Source organism: Rhincodon typus, chromosome 20 (assembly GCF_021869965.1).
Source record: "Rhincodon typus isolate 14 chromosome 20, sRhiTyp1.1, whole genome shotgun sequence".
Classification (NCBI taxonomy): Eukaryota; Metazoa; Chordata; class Chondrichthyes; order Orectolobiformes; family Rhincodontidae; genus Rhincodon; species Rhincodon typus.
In genome coordinates, this window is record NC_063351.1 from 46,517,465 (window position 1) to 46,539,513 (window position 22,049).

At 41.3% G+C, this 22,049-nt stretch overlaps 1 protein-coding gene across 3 annotated transcripts in view; it reads right to left on the minus strand.

Moving 5' to 3' along the window:
- Positions 1-22,049, minus strand: part of LOC109922379 (metal transporter CNNM2-like) — a 183,171-nt gene that overhangs the window by 19,200 nt on the left and 141,922 nt on the right. Inside the window, exons 5-7 of one of the 3 annotated variants that reach the window (XM_048609112.1) lie at positions 14,326-14,419; positions 4,680-4,742; positions 4,311-4,412 (exon numbers count right to left, since the gene is read on the minus strand). In XM_048609112.1, the coding sequence (XP_048465069.1) occupies positions 4,408-4,412; positions 4,680-4,742; positions 14,326-14,419 (162 nt within the window). In that variant the 3' untranslated portion in view covers positions 4,311-4,407. Of the gene's footprint in view, positions 1-4,310; positions 4,413-4,679; positions 4,743-14,325; positions 14,420-22,049 lie in introns of those variants that run through there. The other 2 variants (XM_048609110.1, XM_048609111.1) reach the window with 2 other exon arrangements.

A 22,049-nucleotide genomic window follows, 5' to 3' on the forward strand; every position in this document is an offset into this window, starting at 1 on the left:
CTGCTGGCATTGTAAGAGTTAACAATCAAAAACGCAACTCTTGTGATGCAAGTACAAATGTTATTATAGGATTGGAAAGCAAATAGTCTTTCCATCCCATATATGGTGCAACCTCTCCACATGTCATCCTATGTCAAATTCCAGTCACATTAATCTGAAATATTCTGACAATGCACAACTTTTCCATGCATAAAATTAGTATGCATACATTATTTTAAAATTCCCAGACAGGACTTGATCATAACAATTTCAACCTTTCCTACTATTTCCAATAAAGACTGGCTAGTTTAATCTTAGCAGAAGAAAACAGAAAAAGAACAAATAAGGGCATACCCTTCAATCGCAATATTTTCCTACTATTCCTATAAAGATTAGTGAGATTAGTTTATCTATAAGGTTGATGACTCCGGCACGTTCCATAAAACTGGACATCACTGCAGAAGCAACGAACAACTTAAGTACTGTGAAATTGAAAAATTCCCAAGACTTACAAATAACCTTTTGCTCCTGGATAAAACGAATTTCTTCCGCCCACTGAGACACTTTATTAATTGGGGAATGCAAAAAAACACCAGCAGTACTTCTGGCTGAAATGGATTGATTACTAATACAACCAGTAACACCATTTTTTGGAAATTCAGGATAAATCCTTTGATGCAAAAGGTGCATTCCACAGCCATACTTCATGACCAAGGCATCATGTTGTGCCAGCTTGTTACAAGAAGAAAACCCAGCAAGTTGGTCCTCAGCTCAACTGGCTGTCCAGAGGAATAAACATTGAAGTGTGGCATTCAATGTGCAATTGGGACAATGGTATGGCTCAGGTCTTTCTTTATGAAGTCACAAAAACGTAAGAGGGACCAGAACTTAAAAAATAGTAAAACAGAGATAGCTCTCTTTTGAATGATGCCATTCTTCAGAAATCATTATTGATTTTGACATGTGGATATGTCTGGCAATTGGAACAAAAATTAACGTGACAACCAGCTGGTTTAAATGATGGTCTCCAATGATACAAGCCACCGTGTGTTGGGAGAAATTCAGTTGTTTCAACTTTATTGAATGCACCAGGTCTAAAATGGGTTCGGTGCTATATAACCTACTTCTGCTGCTAACATATGAAGATATAAATGACCAGTAGGCCATTCAGTCCCTCAAATCCGCTCTGCCGTTCAACACAATCATGGCTGACCAGATTGAAACCTTGCACTTGATAACCTTTCATCCTCTCGCTTAACAAAAATTTCTTCTCTCAAGAAGGTAGTGAATCCGCAGAATTCTTTACTGCAGAGAGTAGTCAAGGTTGGGTCATTAATACATTCAAGGCCGAGACAGATTTCTTCATCAGTAAGGGAATCAAGGACAATGGGGAAAAGGCAGGAAGTGGAGTTGAAGATCATCAGATCAGTCATGATCTTGCTGACTGACAGAGGAGCTTTGATGGCCTGAAAAGTGTACTCGTGCACCTTTGTCTTGTAGACCTTATGGATCTTATGAAGAATCTATCTACCTCTGCCTTAAAAATAGTCAAAGACTCTTCTTTCATCATGTTTCCAGGAAGAGAGTTCCAAAGACTCGAGATAATCAGGGAGGAAAAAAAAACCTCTCTTTTTAAATGGGTGATCTTTAGTTTTAAAAACTGTGACCCTTAGTTCCAGATTCTCCCACTAGAGAAAACATCCTCTGCACATTTATCCTGTCAAACCCTGCAGGATCTTAAATGTTTCAATTAAGCCACCTCTTACTCTTCTAAACTCCAGCAGATATAAGCCCAGACTGTCCAACCTTTCCTCAAAACAACCCACTCTGATGTTGTTAAACTTGAGAACGTGCAGAAAAGATTTACAAGGATGTTGCCAGGGTTGGACGGTTTTAGTTATAGGGAGAGGCTGAATAGGATGGGGCATCTTTCCCTGAAGAAGTGTCAGAGGCTGAGAGGTGATCTTATAGAGGTTTATAAAATCATGAGGGGCATGGATAGGGTGAATAGCCAAGATCTTTTTTCTAGGGTGAAGGAGTCCAAAACTAGAGGACATAGGTTTAAGGTGAGAGGGGAAAGACTTAGAGAAGAACAAAGTACAATATAGCACAGGAACAGGCCCTTCGGCCCTCCAAGCCTGCGCCAACATATTTTGCCCTTCCATACTAAAACTGTCTTCTCTTACAGGATCCATATCCCTCTATTCCCTTGCTATTCATAAAAGGACCTGAGGGGTAACCTTTTCCACGCAGAGGGTGGTGTGTATATGCAATAAGCAGGAAGTGGTGGAAGTGGATATAATTACAGCATTTAAATGGCATCTGGATGGGAATATGAATAGGAAGTGTTTAAGAGGGATATGGGCCAAATGCTGGCAAATGGGTCAACCCGGATTGGGTTGTCTGATCGGCACGGATGAGTTGGACCGAATGGTCTGTTTCCATGCTGTATGAATCTATAACTCCATTAGTCCAGTAGACCTTCGCTGAACTGCCTCCAAAGCACTTACAATCTTTCTGACCAACACTGTGCCTAGTACTCCAGATATGGTCTCACCAGTGTCCTTAATAACTGAAGCATAACCTGCCTACGTTTATATTCAATTCTCCTCACGATAAATGGTAACATTTAATTCAATTTCCTAATTACTTTCTGCATCTGCATAATTACCTTTTGGGATTCATGTACCATGACACCCAGATCCCCCTGCAACCTCTCATCTTTAAATAATACACTCCTTTTTTATTCTTCTTGCCAAATTTTCCAACATTATACCCCACAGTTAGGTCAGGTCCAGCCTCGAGTACACATATACACGGCCACTTAAAATATTTCTCATCAAAACTAATTTATGACTGTAAATACTTTCTTACATTGTAATAGACAGGAAAGCTGTGGGTTCAACATTAAAATAATGAAAACACCTAGGTAAGGGATCCTCCCTGTTGCATTGGTTAATTTACTTCTGGCATATAAAATACAACAAAATGATTACAGTTAATCAAGTCTAGTCTTTAAATTATGGTGAAATCAGCAACTTACATTTATACGGTGCCTTTAAATGTAGTAAAATGCCCCAAAGCATTTCACAGGAGTGTTGGCAATGTTGACAAAGCACTTTAGGAGATAAACATTCAGATGACCACAAAGTTTTTGATAAACATTTTGCTATATATATACTGTGATTCAAGCTAATGGGTCAGGCTGATGGTCCTTACTCCCCTGGGCTACATTGAAAATAATTCAACATGCCTTTAGTTACTTCTGGGCTGAATTTCCAAGGCGTACATGATCCTGGTATCAGGATGAATATTGGTTAGGAACAACCTCTCATACATTACAGTTGATCTTTCTCTGCACCTTCTCTGTAGCTGTAACACTATATTCAACATTCTGTTCTATCACCCTGATATACTTATGCAGGATACGATTTGTCTGGATAGTACAAAGAACAACACTTTTCACTGTATCTCAGTAAATATGACAAGAATAAATCAAATCGAAAACAATAGGACAGAAGACCTTGGAGGTTCCCGGAGACAGAAAATCAAGAAAGTTTCAGGGGGTCTGCCTGATTAAGGATGGCAACCTTAATTAGGTCTTTCAAAGGACTCATCATTGCAGCCTGCTGGAAGGGCAGTTGGCAACCTTCACAGTGTGGGTGATGCTTAGTCATCAGCACGAGTGGCAGCAGCACTTTGGAGGCACCTTCAATGCTAGGGTAGCAGCTACTTCATAGCAGGGTGAGTATTAGCAGAGTCATCAATCACCATGGAGCCTATAACTGCATGCCTGCCTATAGATTCCCTTTGTGAAGTATTGCTGAAAAATAACTTTAAACCCTCAACAAGAGTTACATCTTAGACGTCCCAATGTGCGGCTGTCTCCAATGTATTTTCCAGCTCCTAACACAACAAAGCATCCTGCGTGTCATTAGTAGTATCTCTTGGGGTCTAGATAATTAGAGATAAGTTTATTAGCATCCTTAAATGGGTTCGCACCACTGCCAGAAAAGTTACCTTCAAACCTGCTGCTCTGTCTCCAGGTGAGAACATATGGTGAAGCCAACCTACCACACATCTTTAATAAAAATAAAAGGACTGCAGCTGTTGGAAATCTGAAACAAACAAAGCAGAAATTGCTGGAGAAACTCAGCAGGTCTGGCAGCATCTGTGGACAGAAAACAAACAAAGTTAATGTTTCCAGTTCCGAAAAAAGGGTTCAGAACTGGCTAAAGGGTCACAGGACATGAAATGTTAACTTGGTTTTCTCTTTACAGATGCTGCCATACCTGCAGAGTTTCTCCAGCGATTTCTGTATTTTGTTTGTTCCACCACACAGAATTTCCTCATGCATGGGTCTCCAAAGCCACCTCTGCAGGCCTGGAAATTTTCAGCTCAATGCAGCCATTTCTCTCCATAGTACTGTTATTCTAGATATGCAGCACATGTTTTGAACAAGTAAAACATGGAGAAATTGTAAAAGCTGAAGAATTGATGGCTGAGAACTTTATGATTAGATTGTAACTGTAGGATTCTTTATACCGCATATGTTCTGCAACAGGACTCTTGCAATGATTGATTGTATTTTGGACATATTGAAAAGATTTAAATGTTACACTGGATTAAATTTTATCATTTATTCGTGTGCCAACTGCAAATTTAACAAGCAGAGCAAGGACATACTGGTATAAATTTACCTGGTGAACCAGCCAGTGATTCAGTTCTGCTGACAGCAAAGGTACGAGACAGAGACAAAGGAACTATATGGGAAGTGAAAAATTAAAACAAAAAAAATGTAAAAATTAATAGTGGTAAAATATTTGACATGTTTGTATGTATTAATTAAGGCAAGAGAATTCTGGTAAAGTCAGCATCAATAAATCAGATTATACACAATATATTGTCTTACAAATCTCTAACACAAACCATACAATATTACATATTTTCCAAACTCTCTCTTACTGGAAAGTTTTAGGACAAGTTGCCATCTCAATCTTGTCCAATATAAATTCAAGTGATTAAAATAAGTCATTTTTAAAAATAAACAGTTTCTAATTTTCTCCACTCTTGTCCTGAAAAATTGACCTATTGGGTAGGGTACTGTTTCACAGGCAACCTTCAACAAGGCCAAGGATGGGGTGCATCAGAACCCGATAACAATGACCCAGGTTTCTACGGGGCCCACAATGCTTGGGTCAGCAGGTGGGCAAGGAGAAGCACCAGGGCTGTAATCGCTTCCCCTGCTCTCCAGGCAACCGGCATGTTTCGTGTACAAACCTTGAGAGTGACAATCAATACATTACTGTGGATGGAACGTCAAGTTGAACGATGCCCATTCTAGCAAATTTCAGCATTAGATATTTTGCCGATCTGAGTTCGGATGAAATGGTACAATCCAAGGATCAGCACTTGAGCTATTCTGGCCTAATGAGTTTAACACCATCCAGTGGACGTTCTCTTTAGGACATGGAAATTGCTGGGCAAGCTAGCAACTATTGCTCATCCCTACTTGCCCCAGAGAAGGTGGGAGTGAGCTGACATGCTGAACCATTACTGCCCTTGGAATCCAAGGAAACCGACAGTGTCATTAGGAGTAGACTTCCAGGACTTTGACCCAGCAATAGTGGAGGAATGATGGCCTGCTTCAAAGTCAGGATGGTGTGTGGCTTGAAGGGAAACTTGCAAGTGGTGGCGATCCCAAGCATCTGAATCTCTTGACCTTCTACGTGAGAGAGGTCACAGATTTAGATGGTGCTGTTGAAGAAGCTTAGAGTGCACCTTGTGGATGATGCACACTGCTGTCACTGTATGTCAGTTGTGAAGGAAGTGAATATTGAACAGGTGCCAATGAACCAGGCTGCTTTGTTCTGGAGAATGTTGTGCTTCTTCAGTGCTTTTGGAGAAGCACCCAACCAGATAAGGTACTTCTTCAAGGTCCTTTTGAACATTACTCTTCTTATATCGTTATGTGTCAGCTTCAAAATTATATCATAGATCTTAAGAGCTTTTTATAATTAAGCTAAGTCTTAGAAAAAAGGCCCTATCCATAGTGCATAACAACACCAAAACAACAAAGAGGACAAAGACTAGAAAAATCAAAAACAGTGATTAGGGATGCTATAAAAAATGTCTAATTACAAAGTTATAAAATTCTATTATTTTATAAAATACAATGAGATGTAATCAATGCATGCTCTGTCACCTGATATTGCAGCACGTATAGTTACTATTATACAACTTTCAGATCAGTTTCCCCTTCAATTTCAGCTCGTGTTAGTTCAAGTCAATTGGGAGAACTGAAAATGACAGTTGAGCAAGTTATAAATGCAACTGAAAGCTTTGGAGGAGTAAGTAAAACAAGGTATTGACTTGATAATTATATTTGTGATATTAAAGTTGAATATCGAGCATGTCCCAGGCATTGTGTTATAAGTACAGTTGTTAATAATCTTAAATTCTGAACACTGAAGGAGTCATATTTGACATGAAACATTAATTCTGTTTCACTCTCCAAAGCTGCTGGAAGACCTGCTGCAGTATTTCCAGTAATTTATTTCAGATATCCAGTGCCTGCAGTATTTTACTTTTATTTTAGAGGTTAATTGGCTGCTGTGTCTCCCATATTAAGACACTTCAAAAGTACTGGCTGTAATGTGTTTTGGGACATTGTGGAACAGGCTAAATAAATGCAAGCCTTTCTTAACAGTCCCAAGTGAAACACACTTTTCTATTGTTGAGATCACACACTTGGTACTTGTTAAGAATTGTACTTTGTCAAAGCAGGTACCTCAGCATAGTAAATAAAATTAGGCAAAAGCACTCAACGTCATCCAACTTGTTAATTGGGTCAATTGTAGTTGCAAGCTTCGAAGGGTTCGGATTAATTATTTTCATAATTTTCAAACAAATTATGCAGCGCCTTACAGAATGTTTCAGCATCTAAATTAAATCTATTAGTACAGCCCCAACAGAATTCAAAGAAGGTTTAAAAAATTGCTAATCATAACTTTTGGCAAATGTAAACCAATATAAATTACCAGAACAAAAACAGACGTTGCTGGAAAAGCTCAGCAGGTCTGGCAGCATCTGTGAAGAAAAAAATCAGAGTTAACATTGAGTCCAGTGACCCCTCCTCAGAACCAGGCTTTTGTTTTCTAGACATTTCTTCATGGTTTTATTGTGTTTTTCTATTGTCCTCGGCCAGAAGAAATAGGAAACAGCAAAACTACAGTTCGAGATGTTATTTTCTAAGACTGCTTTATTGTGTTATGATGATAGATCAGAATCAGTAAGAATTGAGTCACAGAGCTGTACAGCACGGAAACAGACCCTTCGGTCTAACGTCAACCAGGTATCCTACATTAATCTAGCTACATTTGCCAGCAATTGGCCCATATCCCTCTAAACTCTTCCTATTCATGTACCCATCCAGATGTCTTTTAAATGTTGTAATTGTACCCGCCTCCACACTTCCTTTAACTGTTCATTTCAACACGCACCACCCTCTGCATGAAAAGTGTTGCCCCTTCGGTCCCTTTTAAATCTTTCCCTTCTCACCTTAAACCTATTCCCTCTAGTTTTGGACTCCCCTACTCTGGGGAGAAAGACTTTGGATATTTACCCTATCCATGCCCTCGTGATTTTATAAACATCTATAAGGTCACCCGGTAGCCTCCAATGCTCCAAGGAAAATAGCCCCAGCCTCTCCACATAGCTCAAAACCTCCAACCCCGGCAACATCCTTGTAAATCTCTTCTGCGCCCTTATAGGGAGATACCTAACAAGAGATAATGAGGGGAGTGATGACCCCTTCATCCCCAACAAAGCAGAAAGCCACCTTTTGCAGAAATATCTGTTTTACCCTCCAGAGATATAAAGAGTTAAAATACTGACTGCAAAACTTGCCTGTGTTATTGCCTTGATGCCCTAGAATGCTGGGAGGGTTACAGTTTTGAGAACAGCCACTTAAATACCCCTGAAGTGTAGGTAACACAAAGGGGAAAGAATCTCTCTCAGTGCTGCCAACCAGTTCAAAAGGAATTAGGATAAAGGAACTTCAATCAACCTATAAAACCAAGAACCTCACGATCAAGTGCCCAACTGCTACGAGTGTCATCCATTAACGTCCATGTATCTGCTCCCCATGAACAATTCAGAGACTGTTCCTTTTTATTTTATTACCTTTTAGACGCACTTATTTCTCTGTATGCATGTGTATTGTACTATTTTTTCCTCACATTTAGTAATGATCTGATTTGATTTATTATTGTCACATATCTAGGAACAGTGAAAAGTTTTGTTTTGTTTTGTGTGCAGTACAGACAGATCACAAAGTGCATAAGGGCAGCAATACAGAGTGAGGAATGCAATGTCACAGCTCCAGAGAAGGTGCACAAAAAGCAAGGTCGGCATTAGATTTGAAATTTAAGAAATCTATTCAGACGTCTAATAATGCTGGAGAAAAAGCTGTGTATGAATCTGTTGGTATGCGTGTTTAAGCTTTTGTACCTTCTGCCCGATGCAAGAGGTTGGAACAGATTATAACTGGGGTGGAAGGGGTCTGTGATGATGTTGGCTGCCTTCCTGAGGCAGCAGGAAGTATAGATGGAGTCACTGGATGGACGGTTGGCTTGGGTGATGGACTGGGCTGAGTTTACAACTCTGAATAGTTTCTTACAGTCTTGGGCAGAACAGTTGCCGCATCAAGTCGTGATGCATCTAGATAGAATGTTTTCTATGGTGCATCAATAAAAATTGCTAAGAGTCTTTACAGACATGCCAAATTTCCTTAGTCACCTTAGGAAGACAGTCGCATCAACATGGGTGGTCCAGGACAGATTGTTGGTGATCACCACTCCCAGGAACTTGAAGTTCCTGACCATCCCCACCTCAGCACCATTGATGTAGATAGGGGCATGCCCTCCACCTTGCTTCTTGAAGTCAATGACCAGTTCTTTAGTTTTGATGTTGAGGGAGAGATTGTTATCTTTACACCATTCCACCAAACATGCTTTCTCTTTCCTGTATTCTGTCTCATCATTGTTTGAGATCTGGCCTACAACAGTGGTGTCGTCAGTGAACTTGCAGATGGAGTTAGGACGAAATTTGGCCGCACAGTCATGAGTGTATGGAGAGTATAGTAAGGGGACGAGTATGCAGCCTTGTGGGGTGTTGGTGTTGAAGATGATCATAGAGGTGGTGTTGTTGCTTTTGTCACTGATTGCGGTCTGTGGGTCAGGAAGTCAAGGATCCAGTCACAGAGGGCAGAGCAGAGACCTAGCTCTCGGAGTTTGGAGATTAGTTTGGTTGGAATTAGTGTTGAAGGAAGAGCTGTTGTCAATGAGTCAACTGTTTTCAAGTCAGCCTGATTAAACTGACTCCTTTCAAAACAGAAGTTCATTTGGATCTGGGAGAAACCAATCCACAAGGTAAGGGATCCTTTCTAAATTAACCTTGTTGAGGCCAAATAAGGGGGCACATCACTAACCAAGGGAGTAAGTTCAAAGAGTTCTAATTGAGATATACAAGATTCTAAAGAGGATTGGCAAAATAGACCTAGAAAGGATATTTCCTCTTGGTAGTACCAAGAGGTCATAATTTTAGGTTAGGGGATGGCAGATGACATGATTTCAGTCATGATGGTATTAAATGGCAGAGCAGGCTTGAGGGGCTGAATTGCCTACTCCTAGTTCTTATGTTATGTTCCTCACCTGGGAGCTTAACGATTTGAGGTATTCCGTCTGGAAGTGTAACAAACTGGGGAACCTCATTCCAAGTATGACTGTAACAACAGATAACAGGCTATGATTTGTTCATTGAACATTGACTCCAAACCCCTTAGCGTGTGAAAGGTGCTATTAAAATAATTTCTAAAAATAGTTCCAAGATCTTAAATGTCTCTAATATAACAAACCGTGTTGATTTATATGGACCTGCTCCAAGGACCACAAGGGTAATTCAATTTTCTATATGTTGAATATAGTAGCAAGCAATGTCAAATTTCAAAATGATTCACAGCTTTTATTTTAAATGATTACATTCCATAGGCTTTTCGAATTTCTTCCTTAAAAATGACCAGATGTGTAATTATTTCAAATGTTCGAATTCACATTCAACATCATTGCTCATGTTTGATGCGGTATATTTCAAAATGATCTAATCTGCACTCAGTTATATTCTTAATTTGTTTTTGCATTCATTATTTTCTTTTGAGAAAATTGGAACGTGAAGTTCATAAGCAACAGTGGCATTTTAACAAGCCTTTTAATTACAAAAGCAAAATACTGTGGATGCTAGAAATCTGAAATGAAAACAAGAAATGGTGGAAAGATTCAGCAGATCAGGCAACATCTTAGGAGAGAACAGAGTCAACATAAAGCTGGTGAAACAAAAACATTCAAATAAATTGCCTTTAATCTAAAACAGCGCAAAAATTCAATTTCACTATGGGTGCAAAATTAGCAATACAGGATTAGTAGTAATAGATTTCATGCTTGTGCGTACAAGTCCCCTTTGCAGTAACTTCTAGGCTGTCGCACATGTATGCGGTTGAAAGGGAATGTTATATACAAGCATACAGAATTGCACATACGTATAAGTGTAGGACAGTTTTGATGAATTAAGGTAACTAATTATTTATTCCCAAGGATCTTACGCTTTTATTTCTTAAGGTTCAAAAGGTAAAAATCTAATCTACAATCCTATCCTTAAAATATCCACTAGAGGGCTATCAAACATAATACTGAGAGCATCAGAAATTCTTAAATGGTACCTTAAAATAGAAATTACAAAGCACTTAAAGCTGTGATAAAGAAAAAAAACAAATCTCTTCCCAAGACATTTCAATTTCATGTTTTATATATTAACAATGGATTGGATTACCACCTCAGCTTGCACATGGCCTACAGAATGAGCAGATTGGACAGGCCAAACATTGTTACATATTCCATACTTTACATGATCAATATATATTAATTCTTCCCCTTTGACCTGATCCTCGGCTGGTGAACTTCGGATCCCATTTCTACCATAATCACTGCATTTTATTCTATATCTACACATTTCTGAAAAGCTGACTCCAATCATCCAGATTAGTTTGCAAGTTGGTATATTTGAAATTACCACAGAATATGTAATAACTCTGGAAGCCAACTGGAGAAAAACATGGTTGATTGTTGAACACCAAAAACTAGCCACTGCTTGTGGCATGTATAGGCTAGTCTCAGCCAGGACAGACATTCTGCAGGCCTACCCCTGGGTTCGAAGGGTTCAAATACTACTAACGTAGCACAACAATCCTTCTGGGTCTGATTTTTTTTAGTTATCCAGTTGCGCTCTAATAAGTGTCTCAGTTCACCTTCCCAAGCAGCTTTGTGCCATCTGCAAACTAGGAGATTTTACAGTTAGTCTCTCCTCTAGATATTTTCTAATCAACCTGTTCAGAGATGTTATTACACACTCCTGGAGCAGGTGGGATTTGAACCATGGCCTCTTGGTCAAGGGATAGGGTCACTAACACTTCACCACAACAGCCCCTGGGTTTGCTGTCTCTTTGAAAAAAAAATGTGGGTCTCATTCACAGACATTTTTTTCCTAATCAACTTGTTCAGAGGATGTTGTTACACACCGCAGGGGCAGGAGGAAATTCAACACAGGCCTCCTGGCTCAGAGATAGTGACACTACCACTATGCCACAGGAGCCCTTGAGGTCTGCTTCATTTGATTCACATATGGTCTGTACTATGAAGGGCTCAGGTGACGAGTTTCAAGCAGATTTATTTTGAAAAGTCTTGTTTTTAAAAATCTACACTTCAATTTCCATTGCTCAGATCCTGCACAAATTCTTGAAGTTCAATTATGATAAAGTATTTTTCTTCTGAAATGCAAATGGAAGAGTTTTCCCATAGAAATTAGGATAAAACAAATTATCTCATTCTTCTGACAGTGTATTTATAGGATCAAAGCCATACAGTTCCTAGAACTTAAGAAGCCCCACACACAGGCAGAATAGCGCAGGTGCACGTGAGATGCCAAATTCAGGACTACGCAATATACACACTCTCTGGATCAACAGAGGCAGGATGTGCAAACAAAGAACTGCATCATTGCCCAAAGACATCTTGATAAGCAGAACTCCATGTGATCTGTGACAGGTAATTTTCCTGCTCCCAGGCCCTCCACAGAACTCTTGGAACTCCGAGCTACAATCGAAGACGGGACTGTTCGACGATACTTACCTGGATAATTAGCCAGGATATGTCAAGACAGGGAAAAGCCTAGTCTCTCTCCTGAATAAATACAGAGCTTATACTGTAACCGCCTCCTTCATCTCTAAATCCTGACTTGGCCAGACTAACCGGCTATTATAACTATAACAAAAACAAAGTTGCTGGAAAAGCTCAGCAGATCTGGCAGCATCTGTGAAGGAGTGGCAGCATCTGTGAAGGAAAAAACAGAGTTAACGTTTCAGGTCCGGGCCTCAGAAGGAAGGGTTACCGAAACGTTAACTCTGCTTTTTCCTTCACAGATGCTGCCAGACCTGCTGAGCTTTTCCAGCAACTTTGTTTTTGTTCCTGATTTACAGCATCCACAGTTCTTTTGGTCTTTATTATAACTATAACCCCATCAGCTGACTATTACAACTGACCTATCCTCCTGATCTGACCTGCCTCAACCACTTGTACCCTATCCATTTGTTACTCTACTCACTCACCCTAACCACTTATCTCATCCACCTATCTGCTCTATTTATTCAAGATGTTATGATCCTACCTGATGTTACAATGTACAAGCCAGGTTGTAGAATGAAATCTGGATTTATATATATATTTTTTTAAGGAATTTAACATGGAGTCTTTCATAGAAACAATACACAAACCTGTAGATAGGGTTTTAATGTTAGGGTTAGAAGCAACCCTAAATGCTAATGCTCACCCTCTCCAAAGAAATAAAAACACAAACCAAATCAAGCTAACACAATTTGAATTTTTTTTGCAGAACAAAATCCCATCTACTCCTTAACATCATTATTTTACGGTGAATCAAATCCAGAGAAACCTTCCTTTCCTGTCCAATCTCCAGATTTGACTCATCTTCTACTTCTAGCTCCTGTCCAGAGTACTGCAAAGACTTTTATTTGAATATTCAAACAACTGAGGCACAGTCTTTTAGTAAGCTACAGAGCTTGAACCAAACACTTTTGGTCTACAGGTTTCACAAACTAAACTATTTCACTGTGGTACTATTCCCTTAACTGCTCTGAGCAATCTCCTTTTCTAGGAGAGACTAACTGCATTGAACTTCAGCCAGGTGCGAAACTGAATCCAAAAGCACTTAAACGAAATTTTAACTAAATTTTAAAAACCTGCTCACCCTACGTTCTGCAACAGTTAATGGTGTAATGTTTTCACTCACTGCTGTAAACTCCCCTGATATAAACAAACTTCTATCAACACTCCAGCAGCTGTTATAGTCATCTGGTCTCCTTAATACATACTGGTTTTAAAGTCATCAAATTAATTTGATGTTCGAATTAATTTTTGAACCCTTTCATGAAAACAGACCAACAGCCATGTGCCACAGATTTAAAATTCAATGTTAAAAATATAGATCTAGATACAAATAAATTGCACATCTTTTGTCGTAAGATATTCACTCATTCACTAACATGTTATATTTAAATCTGTCTTAAGACAGCTATCGCCATAAAAAGGAGGCCAGCCCAGTTTTGCCTCTGACATTCCAGTCCTGTGATGGAACTCTCCAACTGAAGGTTTGTTCCACTTTACAGGAGAAGCTGGGCTCTGAAGGGTAGGCAAGAAACGTGGTGCAGCATTGAAACTGGGCAAGAGTTCAGGTGAAGCTGATCCAAGCTACTGCATTACAACTTTGATCAGAAATGTAACATCTTTACCGAAACTTTATTGCTTCTTTATCCATAGATATTGCCACACTAAATTCTGTATTTTTGCACTTATTTTAGATTTCCAGTATCCACAGTATTTGGCTTTTGTTTTGCACATTATACCTGCTCATTAGAGATTAACAGATCTCTTTTAATGCAAATCATATTGATCGGATAATGTTTAGTGTTACAGTACAGTTAATGAGTATGACAGTATTACAGGGACTAACTATAGTATCAGATACACTGACTCGGATTAAAAGCATGTCTCATAGCCTAGTAAATTATTTCAAGTATGGATTGGAATAAATTATTTTAACTTTAAAATATAATTCTCAGAAAACCAGCTAATTGTTAATTAATTTATTAATTATTTTAATTTTATATAGTATAAGGATCTGTATAACTAGTATAACTCTTTAATCAATTAAGATTCGTACCTGGTGAAGATGTAAGAGCCATCATGCCATAATAAGAGAAAGCACCAGCTTCAAACTTCATTACTTCCTTTCCAGCTTCCACCTCCACTTTGCCCTAGTCACAATAGAACAATTAACATATTTAAACCCATCATTCAATAAACACAGGCTATTTCTTCATACATAAATATCCATTATACTAAATGTGCTACCTGACTCAATTTCAACCAATCTAAAAATGACTTCAACTTAAATTTTAGGATTCTGAAATATTGTAAAGACAATTTTTATGAAACATTCTCTGTCAATGTTACTGTGAATTAAGTGGAGGACATTTAGTAAACACAAGCTGTTACAAATAAAATAAAACAGGTCCTCAAATTAAGAGAAACAACGTTGAAGTGCTACGTGTAAGTTTATGATTTTCTGAATTTTAAGAACCAAGGAAGTGAACTACTTCCCTTTCAAGACCAAAATCATGATTCTACTAAAATAGTGCTGCAGTCCACGTGACGTGAATTCACATTCTTGCAGCGGGGGGGCGGCGGCAGAGTAACAGTACCCCAATTCAGTGACAATGAAGGAATGGCAATATAGTTCCAAATCAGGACGGTTCATGCCTTGGACAGGAATTTCTAAGTGCTGGTGTTCTCATGTGCCTGTCACCCTCAACCTTCTAGGTTGTAGAAGTTGTATGTTGCATGTATTGAGGACAGCTTCTTCCCCACTGTTATCAGACTTTTGAATGAACCTCTCACATATTAGAGTTGATCTTTCTCTGTAGCTGTAACACTGTATTCTGCATTCTGTTCTATTACCCTGATGTACTTATGTAAGGAATGATCTGCCTGTAAAGCACGCAAAACAATACTTTTTTGCTGTAGCTCGGTACACGTGACAATAATAAATCAAATCAAATCAAAAAAGGTGTTGTTGAAAGAGGCTAGTTAAGATGCTGCAGTATGGTTCTCAGAACGTGTACATAGAAACTACTGCTGTTATACACCAATGGTGGAGACAGGGAGTGTTTAAGGTCATGGATCAAAGATTGTATTGAGCTTCTTCAGTGTTGTTGGATTTGCACTCATCCAGGCAAGTGGAGAGTGCTGCAGCACACCTCTAACTTAGGCTTTGCAGATGGGGGAGAAGGACTGGGAAGACAGGAGGTGAGTTCCTCTGCAAAATTCTAACTTCTGACCTACTCTTGCAGCTACAATATTAAAAATTATGGCCTAGTTCAGTTTCTGGTCAATAGTAACTTCAAGGATGTTGTTACTGGGGGATTGAAATCCCATAGAATATCCAGTGGAGTTGGTGAGATAGTTTCTCATGTTGGAAATGATCAAGACTGGCAATTTTGTGGCTTGAATGTTACTTGTGATTTATCAGTCCTGAATGTTGTTCAGGTTTTTCAGTACACAGGCAGAGAATTAATAGTGCCTGATGAGATGCAAATTGTACTGAACACTGCAATCGTTCATGAACACCCCCATTTTGATCTTGTGTGGGACAGAACATAATTAATCATATAACTCAAGATGGTCGGACCTAGAATACTATCCTGAGGAATCCTGCAGAAATGTTGAGGTTGATACAAGTGATCTGTAAAAATCACAGCCGTTGTGCAAGATACCACTGAACCAGCATTTACGACAATTGACACAGTTGAATACTTGACCCCAATCCCCACTGACTTCAGTTTTATCAAGGTTCTTAATCACACAAACATTCAACTTGATGTCAAGGGCAATTACTCACGTTATGGTGGCATACATTTGAGGGGAGGAATGGAGACTTTTGTGAAATGAAATACATTGGCGCTCTGCTATAAAACAGTCCTTTGTAGTGCAGAACTTGTACAGTGCATACATTATGAGCCCCCAAATTATCAAGCAAATGCAGCCAAAAGGCTAAACCTTACCGCCCCCTCAACAAACTACGAATACTGTTACCCAATTTAACAGCAGTCTTTTAATTATTATACATGACCATAAAAATAGTAGCAGTAGGCCATTCAGCCCCTCAAACCTGTTTTAGACTTCAATAGGATTGTGACTGATTTATTTGTGTTGTAATTCCACTTTCCACTTTCTATCTTCTAGCTACCTCTTTTAACATAACTAATAACTCCTTTCTGTGGCAAAAAGTTCCAAAGTCTCTCAAACCCCAGAGAGAAAAATTCTCATCTGTGTCCTAAAAAGCAAGCCCTAATTTTAACTGTTACAGAGATAGTAGGAAGTGCCGATGCTGGAGAATCTGAGATAACAAGGTGTAGAGCTGGATGAAAACAGCAGGCCGAGCAGCAGAGGAGCAGGAAAGCTGACATTTTGGGTCTAGACCCTTCTTCAGAAATGGGGGAGGGGAAGGGGATTCTGAAATAAATAGGGAGGCGGATAGAAGATGGATAAAGGAGAAGATAGATGGAGAGGAGACAGACAGGTCAAAGAGGTGGGGATGGAGCCAGTAAAGGTGAGTGTAGGTGGGGAGTTAGGGAGGGGATAGGTCAGTCCAGGGAGGACGGACAAGTCAAGGAGGTGGGATGAGGCTAGGAGGTAGGAGGTGGGGGTGGGGCTTGAGGTGGGAGGAGTGGATAGGTGGGAGGAAGGACAGGTTAGGGAGGCAGGTCGAGCTTGGCTGGTTTTGGGATGCAGTCGGGGGAGGAGAGATTAGATTACCACGATGTGGTATACTGTATCCGCTGTTCCCGATGTGGCCTCCTCTACATCGGGGAAACCAAGCGGAGGCTTGGGGACCGCTTTGCGGAACACCTACGCTCGGTTTGCGACAAACGACTGCACCTCCCAGTCGCGAACCATTTCAACTCCCCCTCCCGCTCCTTGGACGACATGTCCATCCTGGGCCTCCTGCAGTGCCACAACGATGCCACCCGAAGGTTGCAGGAACAGCATCTCATACTTAGCTTGGGAAATCTGCAGCCCAATGGTATCAATGTGGACTTCACAAGCTTCAAAATCTCCCCTCCCCCGACCGCATCCCAAAACCAGCCCAGCTTGTCCCCGCCTCCCTAACCTGTCTTTCCTCCTACCTATCCCCTCCTCCCACCTCAAGCTCCACCCCCATCTCCTACCTACCAACCTCATCCCGCCTCCTTGACCTGTCCATCCTCCCTGGACTGATCTATCCCCTCCCTAACTCCCCATCTACAGTCACCTTTACTGGCTCCAACCCAGCCTCTTTGACCTGTCTCCTCTCCACCTATCTTCTCCTTTATCCATCTTGTATCCGCCTCCCCCTCTCTCTCTATTTATTTCAGAATCCCCTTCCCCTCCCCCATTTCTGAAGAAGGCTCTAGACCCGAAACATCAACTCTCCTGCTCTTCTGATGCTGCTTGGCCTGCTGTGTTCATCCAGCTCTACACCTTGTTATCTCTAATTTTAACTGATTGGAGAGGTGATAGCCTAGAGGCATTATTGCTAGACTGTCAACCCAGAAACCCAGCTAACAGTCCGGGGACCTGGGGTCAAATCTCATCATGGCAAATAATAGAATTTCAATTCAATAAATCATATCTAGAATTAATAATCTACTGATGACCATGAAACCATTGCTGATTGTCGGAAAAACCCATCTGGGTCATTAATGCCCTTTAGGAAAGAAATCTGCCATCTGGCCGACATGTGACTCCAGTGCCACAGCAAAGTGGCTGACTCTCAACTGCCCTCTAAAATGGCCTAGCAAGCCTTTTCAGTTGTATCAATCACTACAAAGTCTCAACAAAGAAATCAAACTGGCAGATCACCTGGCATTGACCTAGGTAACGGAAAAGACAATGGCAGAGACAGCCCTGTCAACCCTGCAAAGTCCTCCTTACTAACATATGGGGGCTAGTGGGAGCACTATTTTAACAGACTAGTCAGGCAACGGCCTGATATAGCCACAATCATGGAATCATACCTGACAGACAATGTCCCAAACACCACCAGCGCCATCGCTGGACACGTCCTGTCCCACCGACAGGACAGATTCAGCAGAGGCGGAGGCAAAGTGTACTAAGTCACAGGGAGTTGCCTGGGAGTCCTCAAAATTGAATTGGGACCCCATGAAGTCTCATGGCTTCAGGTTAAACATCGGCAAGGAAACCTCCTGCTGATTATCGTGTATTCTCCCTTGATCAATGAATCAGTACTCCTCCATTTTGAGCAACACTTAGGGGAAGCACTAAGTGCAAGGGCACAAAATGTACTCTGGGTGGGGGAATTTCAATGTCCACCACCAACAGTGGCTTGGCAGCAGTACAACTGATCGAGCTGGTCAGGTTCTAAAGGACATAGTTGCTACACTGGTTCGGCAGGTGGTGAGGGAGCCAACAAGAAGGTGAAACATACTTGACCTCATCCTTACCGATCTGCTAGCTGCAGATGCATCTGTCTACGACAGTATCAGTAAGCGTGACTACCACACAGTCCTTGTGGAGATGAAGTCCCACCTTCACATTGAGAATAACCTCCATTATGTTATGTGGCACTATCACCCTGCTAAATGGGACAGACTTTGAACAGATCTAGTAACTCAAGACTGGGCATCCGTGAGGTGCCATGGGCCAACAACAGTGGCAGAACTGTGCTCCAGCACAATCTGCAAACCTCATGGCCTGGCATATCCCCACTCAACCATTACCATCAAGCCAGAGGATCAACCCTGATTCAACAGAGACTGCAGGAAGGCATGTCAGCAGCAGCAGCACCAGGCACACCAAAAAAATGAGGAATCAACCTGGTGAAGCTACCAAACAGGACTACTTGCATGTCAAACTGCATAAGCAGCAAGTGATGACCACAGCAAAGTGATCCCACAACCAACAGATTAGATCGAAGCTCTGCAGCCCTGCAACAGCCAGTCATGAATGGTGGTGGACAATTAAACAACTCACTGGAGGAGGAGGATCCACAAATATCCCCATCCTCAATGATGGAAGAGCCCAACACATCGATGCAAAAGATAAGGCTGTAGCATTCACAACAATCTTCAGTCAGAAGAGCCAAGTGGATGATCCGTCTCTGCCTCTTCCAGTGGTCCCCAGCATTACAGATACCAGGCTTCAGCCAATCCAATTCACTCCACGTGACATCAAGAAATGGTTAGAGGCATTCAATACCACAAAGTCTATGGACTCTGACAACTGTACTGAACACTAGCCAAGCTCTTACCGTACAGTTTCAACACTGGAAAATTGCTTAGGTATGACCTATACTCAAAAAGACAGGATAAATCCAACTCAGCCAATTATTGACCCATCAGTCTACTCTCAATCATCAGTAAAGTGATGGAGTGTGTTGATGACAGTGCTTTGAAGCAGCACCTGCTCAGCAATAACCTACTTAGTGACGTCCATTTTGGATTCCATGAGGGCCTTGCAACTCCTGACCTCATTACAGCCTTGGTTCAAAATGGACAAAAGAGCTAAATTCCAGAGGTGAGGTGAGAGTGGCAGCCCTCGACCTCAAGGCTGGACTCGAACAAATGTGGCATCAAGGAGACTTTGCAAAACTGGAATCATTGGGTATCAAGGGGTAAACTCTCCACTGGTTGGAAACCTATCTGGCACATAGGAAGATGGTTGTAGTCGTTGGCGGTCAATCATCTCAGCTGCAGAACATCTCTGTAGGAATTCCTCACGGTAGTGTTCATGGCCCAACCACCTTCAGCTACTTCATCAATAACTTTCCCTCCATCATAGGGTTAGACGTGGGGATGCTCACCACTGATTGCACAATGTTCAGCACCATTTGCAACTCCTCGGTCACTGAAGAAGTCCATGTTCAAATGCAACAAGATCTGGACAAACTCCAGGTTTGGGTCGACAAGTGGCGAGAAACATTCACGCCACCCAAATGCCAGGGAATGGTCTCTCATTGGAGATGGTCATCTAACCAGTGCCCCTTTACATTCAACGGTGCTACCATCGCTGAATCCCCACTATCAACATCCTCGGGTTACCACTAACCAGGAACTCAATGGGACTTGTCATGTCAACAGACTGAATACAAGAGCTGGCCAGAGGCTGGGAATACTGTGGAGACTCCCCAAAGTCTGTCCACCATCTACAAGGCACAAGTCAGGAGTGTGGTGGAATACTCCCCACTTGCCTGGATGAGTACAGCCCCAACAACACTCAAGAAACGTGACACCACCAGGACAAAGCAGCCCGCTTGATTGGCACTGCATCCACTCCCTCCACCGAAGCTCAGGAGCAGCAGTGTGTAATATTTACAAGATGCACTGCAGAAGTTCACCAAAGATCCTCAGATAGCACCTTCCAAACCCACGACCATTTCCATATAGAAGAACAATCTTAGCATATATATGGTAACACCATCATCTTTTCGTTCTCCGCCAAGCCACTCACCATCCTGATCTGGAAATCTCTGTTCTTTCATTGTCGCTGGTCAAAATCCTGGAATTCCCTCCCTAAGGACATTGTGGGTCAATCTACCACAGCAGTTCAAGAAAGCAGCTCTCCACCACCTTTCTAGGGCAACTAGGGTCAGGTAATAAATGCTGGCCAACTAGTGATGCCCGGGTCCCACGAATGAATATAAAAAATGCACACTGATTCTGGACTCATCCAAGAGATGGAACATCTTTTCCATGTCCACCTAGTCAAGACCATACATTATCTTATACATTTCAATCAAGTCACCCCTCTGTATTCTAAACTCCAGTGGAAACAAGACCAACCTGTCTGACCTATCTTCAAACCCAAGTGCTTGGCAGCAACCATAAAATAACATGTTCTCCCTAATAAAGTCTCTAGATGTGGACCCTGTGGACTGCAATATTTATGGGTATGCGCCATTCTTCTCGTAGTCCATGGTGCATTTGGGCAGCTTTCCTGACAATAATACTCAAACTTTAGAAAATACAAATTCAAGAATCTGCAAAGCCAAACGCAGGTATAAAGAATTGCAGCAAATAGGGACCAGACATATACTGAGGGGTAGTGTCATAGGCCCAATCATCTTCAGCTGTCTCATCTTCCCTCTATCATAAGGCCAGAAGTGGGAATGTTTGTCACATATTGTACAATGTTCAGCACCATTTGCAATTCCTCAGATACTAAGCAGCCCATATCCAAATATGGCGTGACCAGAAGATTCAGGCTTGGCTGATGCACAGCAAGTAACATTCATGCCACAGAAGTGCCAAGCAATGACAATGACAATCTCCTACTGGAAAGAATCCAACCATTGCCCCTTGATGTTCAATAGCATTAGCATTACTGAATTTCCCACTGTCAACATTCTAGAAGGTACAATTGACCAGGAACTGAATGGGACTAGCCATATGAATACTGTGGCTACAACAGAAGATCAGAGGTTGGGAATTCTGTGGTGAGTGACTCACCTCCTCAAAACCTGTCCACGTCTACAAAGCACAAGGCAGGAGTATGACGGAATACTCTCTGCTCGCCTGGATGAGTGCAACTTCATTGACACTCGAGAAGCTCGTCATCATCCAACGAAAAGCTGCCCTCTTGTAGCATTCCATCTAACGCCTTCAATATTCATTCCCTCCACTACTGGCACACAGTAGCAGCATATGTACCATATACAAAATGCAATACAGAACTCACCAGAGCTTATAGACAGCACTTTCCAACCTGTGAATGTACCATCTAGAAGGACAACACAGTAGAGACATAGGGAAACCATCACCTTCAAGTTCCCCTCCAGTCACCACTCTGGCTTGGAACTCTAACACTGTTCCTTCACTGTCACTGGGT